The sequence below is a fragment of the Rhinoraja longicauda genome, chromosome 22 (genome assembly GCF_053455715.1).
Source record: "Rhinoraja longicauda isolate Sanriku21f chromosome 22, sRhiLon1.1, whole genome shotgun sequence".
Classification (NCBI taxonomy): Eukaryota; Metazoa; Chordata; class Chondrichthyes; order Rajiformes; family Arhynchobatidae; genus Rhinoraja; species Rhinoraja longicauda.
Genome location: NC_135974.1, coordinates 13,537,523 through 13,552,973, shown reverse-complemented (window position 1 = coordinate 13,552,973; position 15,451 = coordinate 13,537,523). Strand labels below are relative to the sequence as shown.

General features: G+C 45.0%; 1 protein-coding gene across 1 annotated transcript in view; it reads left to right on the top strand.

The window, feature by feature from the left end:
* Nucleotides 1-919: 919 nt before the first annotated feature.
* Nucleotides 920-15,451, top strand: part of dhx35 (DEAH-box helicase 35) — a 74,153-nt gene continuing 59,621 nt past the window's right edge. Inside the window, exons 1-3 of the mRNA XM_078418755.1 lie at nt 920-1,032; nt 9,661-9,794; nt 13,760-13,852. Of these exons, the coding sequence (XP_078274881.1) occupies nt 993-1,032; nt 9,661-9,794; nt 13,760-13,852 (267 nt within the window). The 5' untranslated portion in view covers nt 920-992. The remainder of the gene's footprint in view (nt 1,033-9,660; nt 9,795-13,759; nt 13,853-15,451) is intronic.

Here is a 15,451-nt window from a genome sequence, read left to right as displayed (position 1 = left end):
CATACACAAGGTATGCAAATAGCGGCTACCTACGGCACTGACAATACATATATACTAATGTTGTGGCTATCCCCCGAGGTCGAGGATGATGGTCTACGTTCCGTTGTTTTTATGAACTCTCAGGTGGCTTACGAGTCCAATCCTGGCTTTGAACGTTCTTTGGCATTAAGGGCAGGTAATTCCAGATGTCAGATCGGGCTTTGGCTGTCGCTGCCTCTCTTTCCGTTTACTTCTCTTTTCTAATTCTGCGTATCTGTTGACTTCAAAGGTGGCTGTTCCTTTTTGGATGATGGTTCGCCAGAGTTTCCTGTCCTTGGCATTGGTTTTAACCAATATACTGTAATATATGTCTGAAGAAGGGTCTCGACCCGAAACGTCATCCATTCCTTCTCTCCTGAGATGCTGCCTGACCTCCTGAGTTACTCCAGCATTTTGGGGAAAGGTCTCGACCCGAAACATCACCCATTCCTTCTCTCCTGAGATGCTGCCTGACCTCCTGAGTTACTTCAGCATTTTGGAGAAGGGTCTCGACCCGAAACGTCACCCATTCCTTCTCTCCTGAGATGCTGCCTGACCTGCTGAGTTACTCCAGCATTTTGGAGAAGGGTCTCGACCCGAAACGTCACCCATTCCTTCTCTCCTGAGATGCTGCCTGACCTGCTGAGTTACTCCAGCATTTTGTGAATAAATACCTTCGATTTGTACCAGCATCTGCAGTTTATTTTCTTACACCAGCATTTTGTGAAATATATATATATATATGGGTTTTTTTTCTCCATTTGCTATATTGTTTGGACTGTGTACACATACAGAGTGTATATGCAATGTACAGAGTGTATATGCAATGTACAGAGTGTATATGCAATGTGCAGAGTGCATGGCTGGGTGATGCTGCAAGTCATGCTGCCATTGCCCTGTGTGGGACATTGTGTTTCCTCTCCCGGTGACGCGCCGGTGACGGACCGCTCCCCCCCGTGACCTTTCACACCAAGATGGCGGCGCCCATGACCGCTCCGAAGTTTTGGAAACCAGGTAAAAATAAAGGCAGCCTGAGGGGAATCAAACGACGCCGGGGCCCGGAGCGGCGGGGGAAGCCACTCCGGAATAACCGCCTCTCCGTACGGGGGGGGGGGCGAGGTGTTTAAAAAAAATAAAACGTCGTGTTTTATATCCAAGGGCAGCTGCGGGCGGGGAGGGCGATGGGGAGAGTGGCCGCAGGGTGTCCGGGGAGACGGGCGCAGGCACATCCATTCTCTACATTTTATATTTAAAGCACCTTGTGGCACCTTAAAATACGTATTTTTGTTATGGCCGCGAAGCGTGTGTGGGCGGCCCCTGGCTGTGCCAGTGTGTGGCGAGCACTTGACCCCGCTGCCTGCAGTAAAACCCATCCCCAGAGGCTGCATCTACACCCAGGGTAACATCTCACTCTGCCCCGGGGCCACTCGACTCCTTTCAAATAGAAATAACCCCCCCCCCCCTAGCTTACCTGTCCCCCAGAAGACCCCACATCCCCCCCTCCTCCCCCCACACCACATCCTCCCCCCACACCACATTCCCCCCCTCCTCCCCCCACAAAACACTCCCCACACACATCCCCCCTCCCCCCACACCACACACAATGAGATAAATGACCGTGACAGCAAAATTCCCAAAGGCATGAACATTGAATTCTCCAATTTTAAGAAATATATTACCCTCCCTCCCCAAGTGCACTCCTATTATCCCACCCCTTTTTCACCGCCCCCCCCCTTTGCCCATCCCTCCTATCTCTCTACCCCTTTATCCCCCACCCCTTATCCCCTACCCCCTATCCTTACCCACCCTCCCACCTTTTTTCTCCTTATCCCCCAACTCTTTACCCCCCACCCCTTAATCTCCCACTCCTTATCATCCCCACCCCTATCCCCTTTCCACGTATACCCCTTCCCCAGCCTTTATATTTCACTCCTTTGCTTTTATCTCTTCTGACACCCTTTTGTTCCATTTTCACTTCTCGCCTTTGCCACGTCCTCCACCCATTTGCCAATCACCCCTCCCTCCTGCCCTCCCCTCAACCGTATCCACCTATCACTTTGCCAGGAAAGGACAGAAAGTGCTGGGGTAACTATGTGGGTCAAGCAACATCTACGGAGGGAAATGGGACAGGCACCATTTTGGGTCAGGACTCTGCATCAGACTGAAGGAGAGTCCTGACCCGAAATGTCAACTGTTCATGTCCTCCAGAGGTGCTGCTTGACCCGCTGTTTTACTCCAGTCTAACTGCTTTTCTGTAAACCAGCATCTGCAGTTCCCTGTTTTAATCACTTGCCAGGCTTTGTCCTACCCCCACCTCTCTTTTACAACTTTCTTCCCGCACCCAACTACAATCAATATGATGAAGGGTACCAACGAGAAATGTCGCTTGTTCATTTCCCACCACAGATGCTGCTTGACTTGCTGAGTTACTCCAGCACTTTGTGTTTTGCTCAAAATATTGCAGATGTTAGAAATGCTCAGTAGGTAAAGTAGCCTCTAGATGCATTTTAACATTCTGGGTCACAGCCCTTCCATTGACAATGGCAAGAACAATAGGGGTTATAGAGGAGGAAGTGGGAAGGGGCAGAAAGACCACAAATAACTTTCTATGATAAGATAAGGACAGGAAAGGTTAGGGTATTTGATCTTCTGGTGCAGATTGAAAAGAAACACATAAGTACAGCAGATACTTAATCCTCTTCTGATGATAACTTGGATTTCTTATAGTACTCAAGGGAAGGCTGCAGGGATGAAAAATAGCACTTCTGACAATGCTGTTCTTCAGAATTGCTCTGCACTGCAATTTAACCTAGAATTTTTATTCAGCTACTCGCAAGGGAAACCCAAAACTTTATAATGAGAAATAAAATGTTCCGCTTGACCATAATGACAGACGAATCATGCTGGAGATAATTTGCTATTCCATAAGATTGAGCAGATAAATGTATCAGTTCTTTGACCCAAAGTGTTTGCTGGCTTCATGTAAATCAGAGCAGCTCCACAAATAGGTTTTCAGCAAGCCTTGGCTGCAATGATAAAGTGGTTGCTGTTTAACATCTGACTTGTGGAATTCTCTGCCTCAGACAGCGATGAGTCGTTAAAGGTAGACACAAAGTACTGGAGTAACTCAGCGGGTCAGGCAGTGTCTGTGGAGAAAAAGGATGGGTGAAGTTTCGGGTCGGGACCCTTCTTCAGACTGAACGCAGGGGGCGGGGGGAGGGAGGAGGTTAGGAGCTGGAGACGAGAAAAGACGTTTGTTTCCATCTGGGCCAGTTATAAACAACCTCAGGCAGGGCAATATTTGGTAAGCCCATTGTTCGCTTGGGAAGGTGTGATCTCAAGAGGGAAACAATGTGGAGAAATGTAGAACTGGTAAAACAACGAGGGTGGAGAAAGGGGGCAAGGAAAGAGTCATTAAATGTGTTCAAGTCTGAGATAGATAAATTTGGACTACAGTGATTAAGAGGATTGGCAGACAAATAGAATTAGGTACCAAATCAGATCAGCCATAATCATTGAAAGCCGAGTCTAAAGGGTCCTGTCCTGAAATGTCTCCTATCCATGTACTGCAGCGATGCTGCCTGACCTGCTGACAGTTACTCCAGCACTTTTGTGTATTTTTTTGTGAACCAGCATCTGCAGTTCCTTGTTTCATCATTGAAAGGTGGAGCAGGTTTGAATGACCTTGTATCCTCCTCTGGCTCCTAGTTTTTATGAGGTGTGAGTGTGGGTATTTTAGCAGATGTTACTGTTTGTTTTCTAAAACTAAAGTGCCACATGCTTGGAGTTGACTACTGATTTTGTCAGGGAGAGGATAGATCCAGCAACAAGAGCTCTGCACCAGCCAGTACTAAACAGCACACTTGATCGGCACCACAGTCATTTCCACAGACATTCACTCCCAACACCAATGGTGTAGAATGCACTGCAGCAACTCCCAAACTGATAAACACAAAAGGATAATGGCAACTGGCACCACCGTCTGCAAATTCCACTCTAAGGGCAGCACGGTGGGGCAGTGGTAGACCTGCCTCCTTACGGCGCCAGGGACTCGGGTTTGATCCTGACTACGGGTGCAGTCTGTACGGAGTTTGTTTGTTCACTGTGGTTCACTGAGACCCGGTTTCCTCCCAGATTCCAAATACGTACAGGTTTGTAGGTTAATTGGCTCCGGTAAAATCGTAAATTTTCCCTCGTATGTCGGATAGTGGGTGATCGCTGGTCAGCGTGGACTCAGTGGGCTGAAGGGCATGTTTCTGCGCTGTATCTCTAAAGTCTAAAGTATAGTCAAACATCACTCTGACCAGGAAGTAAATTATTCCTTCATCGTCACTGGACCCAAGTCTTGAAGCTCCTTGCCCACCAACCCTATGCTAATACCTTCACCACATGGGCTGCAGTGGTTCAAGAATGCAACCAGCCGCCACCTCGGGTAGGAAGGAAATGCAGATGCCGGTTTATACCGAAGGCAGCCACAAAATGTTGGGGTAACTCAATGGATCAGACAGCATCTCTGGAGAAAAAGAATAGCTGACATTTCGGGTCGGAACCCTTCCTCAGGCTTGGCAATTGAGGGATTCTGGAGGAGAAAGTCTCTCTCTTTCTCCAGAGGTGCTGCCTGGCTGAGTTACTCCAGCATTTGTGTCTACCTTCTAAGAGGTAGTTAGCAAAGGTAGCGATTTGCATTCTTTGGCACCAATATCACGTAAGGACAACGGACATAGGCTTAAGGTGAAGGGGAAAATATTTAATAGGAATCTGAGGGGTAACCTCTTCACTCAAAGGATGGTGGTCTATGGATCAAGCTGCCAGAGTTGAGGCAGGGACTATCGTAATGTTTAAGAAACAGTTAGACAGGTACATGGATAGGACAGGTTTAGAGGGATATGGACCAAACTCAGGCAGGTGGGACTAGTGTAGCTGGCACAGGTTGGCTGGTGTGGGCACGTTGGGCCAACGGGCCTGTTTCCATGCTGTATCACTCTATGACTATAAATTAATGAACCACTGTAATAGTTGGCTTTCCTTGTTACCTTGCTTATTTATCACTTTGGCCGATGGAACTTTCCAAAGCTTGCTTGTATTTGTTTCCTGACTGGTGCAGCATTTCATGGAAGGATTGCCTGAGATAATTGCACCTCCAGGGTTCACTTAAGGCCGAAGAATTAGCCTTCCCTTAGTAGAAACAAAGAACTGCAGATGATGGTTAATACACAAAAGGTCACAAAGTGCGGGGGTAACTGAACAGGTAAGGCAGCATCCCTGGAGAAAAAGGAGGGTCTGGACCCGACATGTCACCTAACCATGTTCTATAGGGACCAGCTGAGTTACTCCAGCACCAGTGACCAGGAGAATATTTATTCTTCAATTCCCATTCCATTACAAGTAGAACCCAGTTTGATATCAGCGAGCTGCATTACATGAGGACAATAGGGTACTATCCCCCCCCCCCTTTAGACGGTTCCCATAATAATCAGTGGAGTTAAGCCTCGCAGTAGAAGACACAAAATGCTGGAGTAACTCAGCGGGTCAGGCAGCATCTCTGGAGAACATGGATAGGTTTCTGCGCTCTATAACTTAATGACTCTATGCAGATGGAGCATGTTGGTCATCGTGGGCTAGTCGGGTTGAAGGGCCTGTTTCCACGCTATGACTCTAGGTGATGTTTCAGGTCAGGACCCAAAATTGCATCTGCAGCTTCTTGTTTCTACAGTTGGATATAGCACTTCTGTGAATGCGGAGTTTTAAAAACATGTACAGTAACCGTAAATAAAGGTACTGGTCAATACCACTTTATTTGCAAGAGCTTGCTATTTGGTAAAGCATTTGCAATGTTATTACTGCGACTACACTGCGACTGTATTTTATTAGCTTTGAATAACTTCTTGACATCCTGAAGTATTGTATAAATAGAAGCCTATGTGTTTGAAAACTGGAATGACAGATAAATAGCAGTTGATACATTCTCTTCTATTTGTGTTCTGAGTTGGGAGGGTGGAGTGTGCGTAGCTCGTTGCAAACTGATGCTGTTAGATGTACTGGAGCAACACTAGACTTGCTGCTTATCTCCTTAGTCCCATGTGAACCCTGTAGGAAAATGCCCTAGATCTACTTTCCACGAGTGATTGATTGCATAACCATGAAGCCGAATCCTTTGTGGAATTTTATGAGGAGGATAACATTCTTCTTCTTCTATCCAAGGCTGTCCCCAGTGAGTTTGGTTGCTGAATTTAAAAGCAAATCTGTCTGAAATTGCCATTGTTCTGACTGGCTATAAATCTTGGTGCAGACAAGTGATTAGAGAAAAAGAATCAAGGAACTGCAGATGGTGGTTTATAAACAAGGACACAGACTGCTGGAGTAAGAGTTCCGACCCAAATCGTCACCTGTCCATGTTCCCCAGAGATGCTGCCTAACCCGCTGAGTTACTCCAGCATTTTGTGTCTAGAATCATAGAAACATAGAAAATAGGTGCAGGAGTGGGCCATTCGGCCCTGGAGTAACTCAGCGGTTCAGACAGCATTTCTGGAGGATATTGATAGGTGATGTTTTAGGTCTGGACCATTCTCCAGTCTAACCTGACCTAAAGCGTCAATCTGAAGAAGGATCCCGACTTGAAACGTCGCCTAAACATGTCCTCCAGAAATGCTGCCTGTCCTGCTGAGTCAATCGAGCACTTTATGTATATTTTTGTAAACCAGCATCTGCAGTTCTTTGTGTCATAATGGTCAATGGTTCCTTTATCCTGTTTCTGTACACCGTGGACGGCTTGATTGTAATTATGTATAGTCTTTCTGCTGACTGGATAACACGCAGCAAAAAAGCTTTCACTGTACCTCGTTACACGTGACAATAAATTAAACTAATCTAATCTAACTAATTGAGGATGTAACTAGTAGAGTGGGTAAGGGAGAACCAGTCGATGTGTTATATCTGGACTTTCAGAAGGCCTTCGACAAGGTCCCACATAGGAGATTGGTGTACAAACTTAAAGCACATGGTATTGAGGGTTCAGTGTTGAGGTGGATAGAAATTTGGTTGGCGGACAGGAAGCAAAGAGTAGGAATAAACGGGTCCTTTTCGGAATGGCAGGCAGTGACTAGTGGGGTACCGCAAGGCTCAGTGCTGGGACCCCAATTATTTACAGTGTATATTAATGATTTGGACGAGGGAATTGAATGCAACATCTCTAAGTTTGCGGATGACACGAAGCTGGGTGGCAGTGTTAGCTGCGAGGAGGATGCTAGGAGGCTGCAGAGTGACTTGGATAGATTAGGCGAGTGGGCAAATGCATGGCAGATGCAATATAATGTGGATAAATGTGAGGTTATCCACTTTGGCGGCAAGAACAGGAAAGCAGAGTATTACCTGCATGGTGACCGATTGGGAGAAGGGGAGATGCAACGTGACCTGGGTGTCATGGTGCACCAGTCATTGAAAGCAAGCATGCAGGTGCAGCAGGCAGTGAAGAAAGCGAATGGTATGTGGCATTCATAGCAAGAGAATTTGAGTTTAGGAGCAGGGAGGTTCTGCTGCAGTTGTACAGGGCCTTGGTGAGACCGCACCTGGAGTATTGTGTGCAGTTTTGGTCTCCTAACCTGAGGAAAGACGTTCTTGCCTTAGAGGGAGTACAGAGAAGGTTCACCAGATTTATCCCTGGGATGGCGGGACTTTCATATGAAGAAAGACTGGATAGACTGGGCTTGTACTCGCTGGAATTTAGAAGACTGAGGGGAGATCTTATAGAAACATATAAAATTCTTAAGGGGTTGGAGAGGCTAGATGCGGGAAGATTGTTCCCGATGTTGGGGGAGTCCAGAACCAGGGGTCACAGCTTAAGGATAAGTGGGAAGTCTTTTAGGACCGAGATGAGAAAGCATTTCTTCACACAGAGAGTGGTGAGTCTGTGGAATTCTCTGCCACAGAAGGTAGTTGAGGCCAGTTCATTGGCTATATTTAAGAGGGAGTTAGATGTGGCCCTTTTTGCTAAAGGGATCAGGGGGTATGGAGAGAAGGCAGGTACAGGCTACTGAGCTGGATGATCAGCCATGATCATATTGAATGGCGGTGCAGGCTCGAAGGGCCGAATGACCTACTCCTGCACCTATTTTCTATGTTTCTATGTAACCTATATAATCTATTTTAGCAATTTAATTGAGTTGGGTAGTTGGTGGATTAAAAAAACTTTCCAGCTCTTCACATAATAACAAGGGGTACTTTTAAGGCATCTTTCATGAAAGATATCGTCAAGCTGGAAAGGCTTACAAGAGGATTTACGATGCTGTTATCCAGATTCAAGGGCCTGAACTACAGGGAGAGGTTGAGCAGGCTAGGACTTTATTCATTGGAACGCAGAGGATGAGGGGTGACCTTGTAGAGGTGTACAAAATCATGAGAAGAATAGATTGGGTAGTCTTTTGCCCAGAGCATGGGAATCATGAACCAGAGGGCATAGGTTTAAGGTGAGAGGGGGAAAATTTAATAGGAACTTGAGGGGTAACTTTTTTACACAAAGAGTGGTGGGTGTACGGAACGAGCTGCCAGAGGAGGTGGTTGAGGCAGGTATTATCGCAACGTTAAAGAAACATTTAGGCAGGTACATGGATCGGACAGGTTTAGAAGGATTTGGGCCAAACGCAGGCAGGTGGGACCAGTGTGAATGGGACATGTTGGTCAGTGTGGGCAATTTGGACCGAAGGGCCTATTTCCACGCTGTATGACTCTGTGACTCTGTGTGACAATTAACTAAACCCATCTAGATGATATATTTTAGTAATTTAATTGAGTTAGGAGGTTGTGGGGGCACCTGGAAAGCCTCCAGCTCTTCACATAATAACATGGGTTCTTTTAAGGCCAGACAGGGGTCTGAAAGGGTCTTGGATGGATGTCACATCTGAACAATGGCAGCTTCTTTAGTGCAGGTCTCCCGCAGTGCTGCACAGAATGTGTTAGCATAGATTTTGAGCTCAAGGACACTGAAGTGGGACTTGAATTAAACACTGTCCTGACCGAAGGAGTATTAAAGTCTAGGCACGTTTCTGAACTGTGACTGCGGGTGGTTTGTGTGAATAAGAATGGAATGGCCTACTGTCAACATTAATTTTCCACTTTAGAAGCCAAAGACATCCATGTAGACCTTACTTCAACATGAGTCTGAAACGAGAAGGCATTCATCAACTTCTTGTATCCTTCCAACAGAGTCACTGATGCTCCCAGTGACAAGCACAATAATAGATGGTGAAATAATATTTTTGGACTGTAAGAATTGCAGAATAATTTTTTTATTTCGGGGGCGGCACAATGGTGCAGCTGGTAGAGTGGTTGCCTCACAGTGCCAGAGACTCGTATTCGATCCTGATCTTGGGAGCTGCGTGTGTGGGGTTTGCACGTTCTCCCTGTAACCACGTGGGTTTCCTCCGGGTGCTCTAGTTTCCAAAGACTCGTGGATTTGCAGGTTAATTGGTGCTCTGTAAATTGCCCCTAGTGTGTAGAGAGTGGATGCGCAAAGTGGGATAACGTAGAACTAGTGTGAACAGATGATCGTTGGGTGGCTTGTACTTGGTGGCCTGAAAGGCCTGTTTCCATGCTACATTTCTAACTGAAAGTAAACTAATGTTTATTTTGCTGCATCTTATGCTTTAGGCACTGAGGGTCCTGGTCTGGGTATATCCGAAGAAAGAATTAATTCTGCAGAAGCAAGTGGAACGGCAGTGATTTACAATCGATATGCTTCCCTCTCTATAGAGCAGCAGAGGCAAAAGCTGCCAATCTTTAAGGTACAAGTACATTGATTTTATTTGCGCATTTTAATGATTGAGTTTCTCGTTATTAGTCTCATTCTTTATACCTTTTCTGTGATCTTTTATTTATTTAATTTGGGTTTTTTTTCCCCCTCAATAAGTTTGTATATTTTTCAGTGAAGCAAGAGTAAGTTATAATATTATGTAAAGATAGAATTTATTTACATAAAATAATATACTCATTGCTTCTGATCCAATTAATTTTTTTTGGATATAATAACAAGGAACTGCAGATGCTGCTTTACAAAAGAAAGACACAAAATGCTGGAGTAACTCAGTGGGTCAGGCAGCATCTCCGGAGAACATGAATAGGTGAGGTTTTGGGTTCGGACCCTTCTTCAGACTGATTGCAGGGCGATTGGGAAAGTAAGCTGGGAGAGAGGAGGGGCAGGACGAAGTGTCACCAGTAATAGGTGAACACAGGCGAGGGGGTTTATTGACAAGCAGATTGTTGGATAAAGGCCAGAGATGAAAAAATCATGCAAGCCAATAGGATAAAGAGTTGCAAATTGTGAAGTTCAAGGATAGAAAATGTGAACATTTTGAAGCTGGAGGAAGGAATATAGGTGGAGGGGGAAGAGAGAAACCGATGCAAGGTCAACCAGTGTTCAAGGGAGAGGACGGGGGAGTGGGTTGGGTGGAGGGTAAGGGGGAGAAAGTGGAGAGGGGAGGGGGGTGGTTTGTAGAAGTTACCTAAAATTGGAGAATTTAAAAGTGGAGAATTCAATGATCAGCTGAACACCTACGCTCAGTCCGGCTTGGCCTATGCAATCTCCCAGTTGTCAAACATTTGAACTCCCCTTCCCATTCCCATACTGACGTTTATGTCTTGGGCCTCCTCCACTGTCAGAGTGAGCCCACACGCAGATTGGAGGAACAGCACCTCACAGTTTGCTTAAAGGCAGCTTAAAACCCAGTGATATGATTATTGATTTTTTATATTTCAAGTGACTCTTGCATTCCCTCTCCCTTCATCCCTCCCCCACCCAAATTGTTCTGCTAGCTTCACTGTTCGTATCCCTTCGTTATCACCTCTTCCACGGCCAACAACAAACCATTGTGCGCTCCACCTTTCCTTGGTCATCAGTGCCGGCTCTGATTTGTTCGGAACCTCCTCTAGTTCCCCCTCTCCCCTGACTCAGTTTGAAGAAGGGACTCGACCTGAAACGTCACCTATTCCTTTTCTCCAGAGATGCTGTCTGACCCAATGAGTAACTCCAGCACTTTGTGTCTATCTTTGGTGTAAACCGGCATCTGCAGTTCCTTCCTACTCAATGTTCATACCATTAGGTTGTGAGCTACCCAAGTGGAAATTTAAAAAAATGTTGATGCCTAATCAGTGTTCTATGCAGAGGTATAAACAACAAGCATTCGCTATGTGCACAACAGTGTTTAACAATCAATGGTGAGATTGCTGATATTGGAATGAAAATTGGGAGAATTCCCTGCACTTCAAATAATGTCCTAGATCTCAACCATTTTACCGAACGGAAAGACCTTGGCACGACATTTAATCTGTTTTATTCATTGACCTGGAATCTAGATTATACGTGCCTACTCTGGCTCACCTGGTAGCACCCTCATCTCAGAAGGTTGTGGTTTAAAATTCTACTCCAGTGATTTGACCAGAATATTCAAGGCTGACACTTCCCTGTGCTTCTGAGAGTGTGCGACCGTTTCATTGAGACGTTAAACTGACACCACCCATTGGAGTGCATGTTAAAGGTGTCACGGTACTATTTCGAAGAAGAATAGGAAAATTATCTCCAATGTTTAATCTTGATCAATTAACATCACCAGAACAGTTTATCTAACCATTATCACATTATTGTTTGTAGGAGCTTGCAGTTTTCAGATTGTTCCCATGCAGACATTTTTTGTTTGCTGCACCTTGGGTCATTCTGAGGCTGTGAAAGACGCTAGAGAAAATTATTTTTTTCCTCTTATTTCCTCAAATCCTAGATTAGTGCTCGAAACTACCAGTGAGCCCATTTCAAAAGGTAAATTTGAAGATTCGTTTCAAGTGGGAGACTAGATTTGACTGCATTATTTGCAGTGATTTTGTATTGTGAGCCTTTTTGGAGTGAAAGAAAATGGTGCAGTGTTCTCACATTGTTACACAAGTACTGGCTCTCTGAGGGACTCTGGTGGGAGATTGTCCACGCTGCATTGATGGAATGATTCTGGTTATGTTTTTACATCATATATTTGTTTTTGAGATAATTGTGTTTGTATTTTTTTTTTTTTAAAGAGAGAAAATAGAATAGGAACATAGAACATACAGCACAGGAACGGGTCCTTGGGCCCACAATGTTTGTGCCGAGCATGATGCCAGGTTAAACTGATCTCATCTGCCTGTATATTATCCATATCCCTCTATTGCCTACACTTCCAGGTGCCTATCTAAAAGCCTCTTAAAAGCCACTGTCTCCACCACCACCCTTGGCCCCCACTACTCTCTGTGTAAAAATAATGTGCCCCACACATTTCCATTCAACTTTCTTTCTCTCACCTGATAGCTACAGTGTGCCCTCTTGTGTTGGAAAAAGGTGCTGACAGTCTACCCTATCTAAACCTCTCGTAATTTTATACACTTCTCCCCTCAACCTCTGATGTTCCAAGTCTACCCAACCTCTTAATTACATGTTTCGAGTGCCATTTTAGAATCTATCTCTCTGCTAATGCATGTTAATATCCTAACTAATTGCATATTTCGATGTTTGATATCTGCTTATGATGTAGAAGGATTCCACATGGTCTGTCGAGCCCATGGGTGTTCAAAGTGCAATTTCTATCCTCTAATTAGTTCCCTATAACTTATTCCCTGTTACATGCTTCACCTCCAATTTTTCTGTCACCCATCTACGTGCAGCGGTAGAGTTGCTGCCTTACAGCGCCAGAGACCCGGGTTCGATCCTGATTACAGGTGTTGTCTTTACAGAGTTTGTACGTTCTCCCTGTGGCCTGCACGGATTTTCTCCCGGTGCACTGGTTTCCTCTCACACTCCAAAGACGTATAGGTTGGTAAGCTAATTGGCTTGGTGAAATTGTAAATTGCCCTTAGTGTGTGTGCGCGGGGATCGCTGGTCAGCACGGACTCGGTGGGCCGAATGGCCTGTTTCCGTGCTGTATCTCTAAACTAAAGTAAACTCTGGGAAATTTATAGTAGCCCATGAACTTATCAACAACACAATTCTGAGATGTTGGTAGCCACTGAAAGACCAGGGGGAAAGCCGTATTGTCATGGTGCCCATTCCATGCAGTGTTGGATGTCGCAGTAGCAGAGAGATGGATTCTAAAATGGAATCCATCTTTAAAGTCTGAAGTAAAGTAATGTAAAGTAAAGGTCATGATTGAACCCTGTTCACTGGAGTTCTGAGACAGACGCACTACTGTACTGTATATCAGCACTGTATTTCTTGAAATAAGTACATTTTGTCAAAAAAATGTAAACAGAAAACTATGGAGAACCTTCAGATGCAAAATTTCACCCCACTCTCATAATTGTGTTTCTGCGTCTAGCTGGGTTCAATGGTTATTTATTATCACGTGTACCAAAGTATAGTGAAATTATTTAAAAAAAAATACAGATCAGTAAGATTATTGCCACACATATGTAGCTTTAATTTTGGGATGCAAACCAAGCTTGGCCTGAAGATGGCAACCTTTGTTGAGGTTCCACAGTGTGACTTTGGGCCATGGGTCCATTAATTCTCAGGCTATAACAACTGAACAAAGTGTAGCCCCCCACCCACCCACCCACTTCCTACCCCTCACACAAATCTCCATAGATGTAGAAACGAAGAACTGCAACTGCTGGTTTACAAAAGAAGAAACAAACCTGAAATTGGATTTGCACAGGTCGCAAATCTTCGCAGTACAGGTTGGGATCAATAATGAAGGAAACGTGATGATTTATTGTTTTGCTTTGCTTTTTTTAGCACAGAAATCATGTTCTTTACTTGGTAGAGAACTATCAGACATTGGTGATCGTCGGTGAAACAGGCTGTGGAAAGAGCACTCAGATCCCTCAGGTTAGTACCAGCATACTATGGCATTTCACTCTTACTTTTCATTTTTAGTAAATCATAAACATGCAAGTAATTGCCACCTCGTCCTGTAAAACACTAATCAGTGCTGTTTCATTTCAGTGAGGTGTTGTCAATGATAAAATTCCATTTTAATTGCCCATGACTTGTGGAAGCCATTTTGGAGCAAGTGATGTATATGCTTAGAAACTTATTAGCTCCCTGCTTCAAGAAGTTTAGGCATGGGAAGTGCAGTCAAAATGAGAATCATATCCTAGATGATGAAACAAAAAGGAGTGAAGGACTGCTGGTGGCTTTAAAATAAGGGTGGCGTAGTGGTGGAGCAGCGCCAGATACCCGGGTTCGATCCTGACTGCGGGTGCTGTCTGCACGGAGTTAATACATTCCAGAACCAGGGGGTCACAGTTTAAGAATAAAGGGTAGGCTATTTGGGACTGTGATGAGGAAAAACCTTTTCACCCAGAGAGTTGTGAATCTGTGGAATTCTCTACCACAGAAGGCAGTGGAGGCCAATTCACTGGATGTGTTGAAGTGAGAGTTAGATTTAGCTCTTGGGGCTAAAGTAATCAAAGGATATGGGGGAAAAAGCAGGAACGGGGTACTGATTTTAGATGATCAGCCATGATCATATTGAATGGCGGTGCTGGCTCGAAGGGCCAAATGGCCTACTCCTGCACCTATTTTTCCATGTTCTCTGTTTCTATTCTCCCTGTGACCGCGTGGGATTTTCATGACACCGACACCTACACGTGGGATTTTCTCTGGGTGCCCCGGTTTCGTCCCATGTTACAAAGATGTACAGGTTTGTAAGGTAATTGGCTTCGGTAAAATTGTAAATTGTCCATAATGTGTAGGTGTCGGTGTCATGATTGCTGGTCAGCATGGACTCGGTGGGCCGAAGGGCCTGTTTCCACACTGTATCTCTAAATTCTAAAGTAAAGCCTAAAGTTTTGTTCTTGGGCAGCAGTGTAACAGGGATTTGGTCGACAAATGACCATGACCCAGAATATGCTGGTGTCCTTGGTCAGAAAGCAAGGCTGTGGTTTGAGCTTTGCCTCCATTCAAAACAGGGAGGCTTATCTGTTTGTAAATATCTGTAGCATTCAGAGAATTTAAAAACTAGTACCACTGATAGAAATAATTTAAATTGTTTGTATCTTTCTAAAAATCATAAACTACTCTGAAATACTAAGGGGTGGCACAGCAGTAGTGTTTCTGCCTTATTTCGCCAAAGACCCAGATTCTTTCCTGGCAGTGGGTCAGACAGCCTCTGTGGAGGGAATGTCCATTTTCTCCATAGATGCTGCTTGACCTGCTGAGTTCCTCCTGCACTTTTTTTTTGTAAACTTAGACAACCTTCTTTATTGTCCACTCTACCACCAATATTGGTGTCATCGGCGCACTTACCAACACTGTTCACAGTCCTTCAGTCTAAAAAAACAGCCCTTCACTACTGCCCTCTGCCTCCTACCACCACGTCCCACGCCATGTCCCTTTCCTCGCCCTTCCACCTTTGTTCCCCACAGTCGACCTCGAGAGTGCGGTAGGCCAGACCCCGGTTCCCGCTCCTCTCCTACCGGCTCC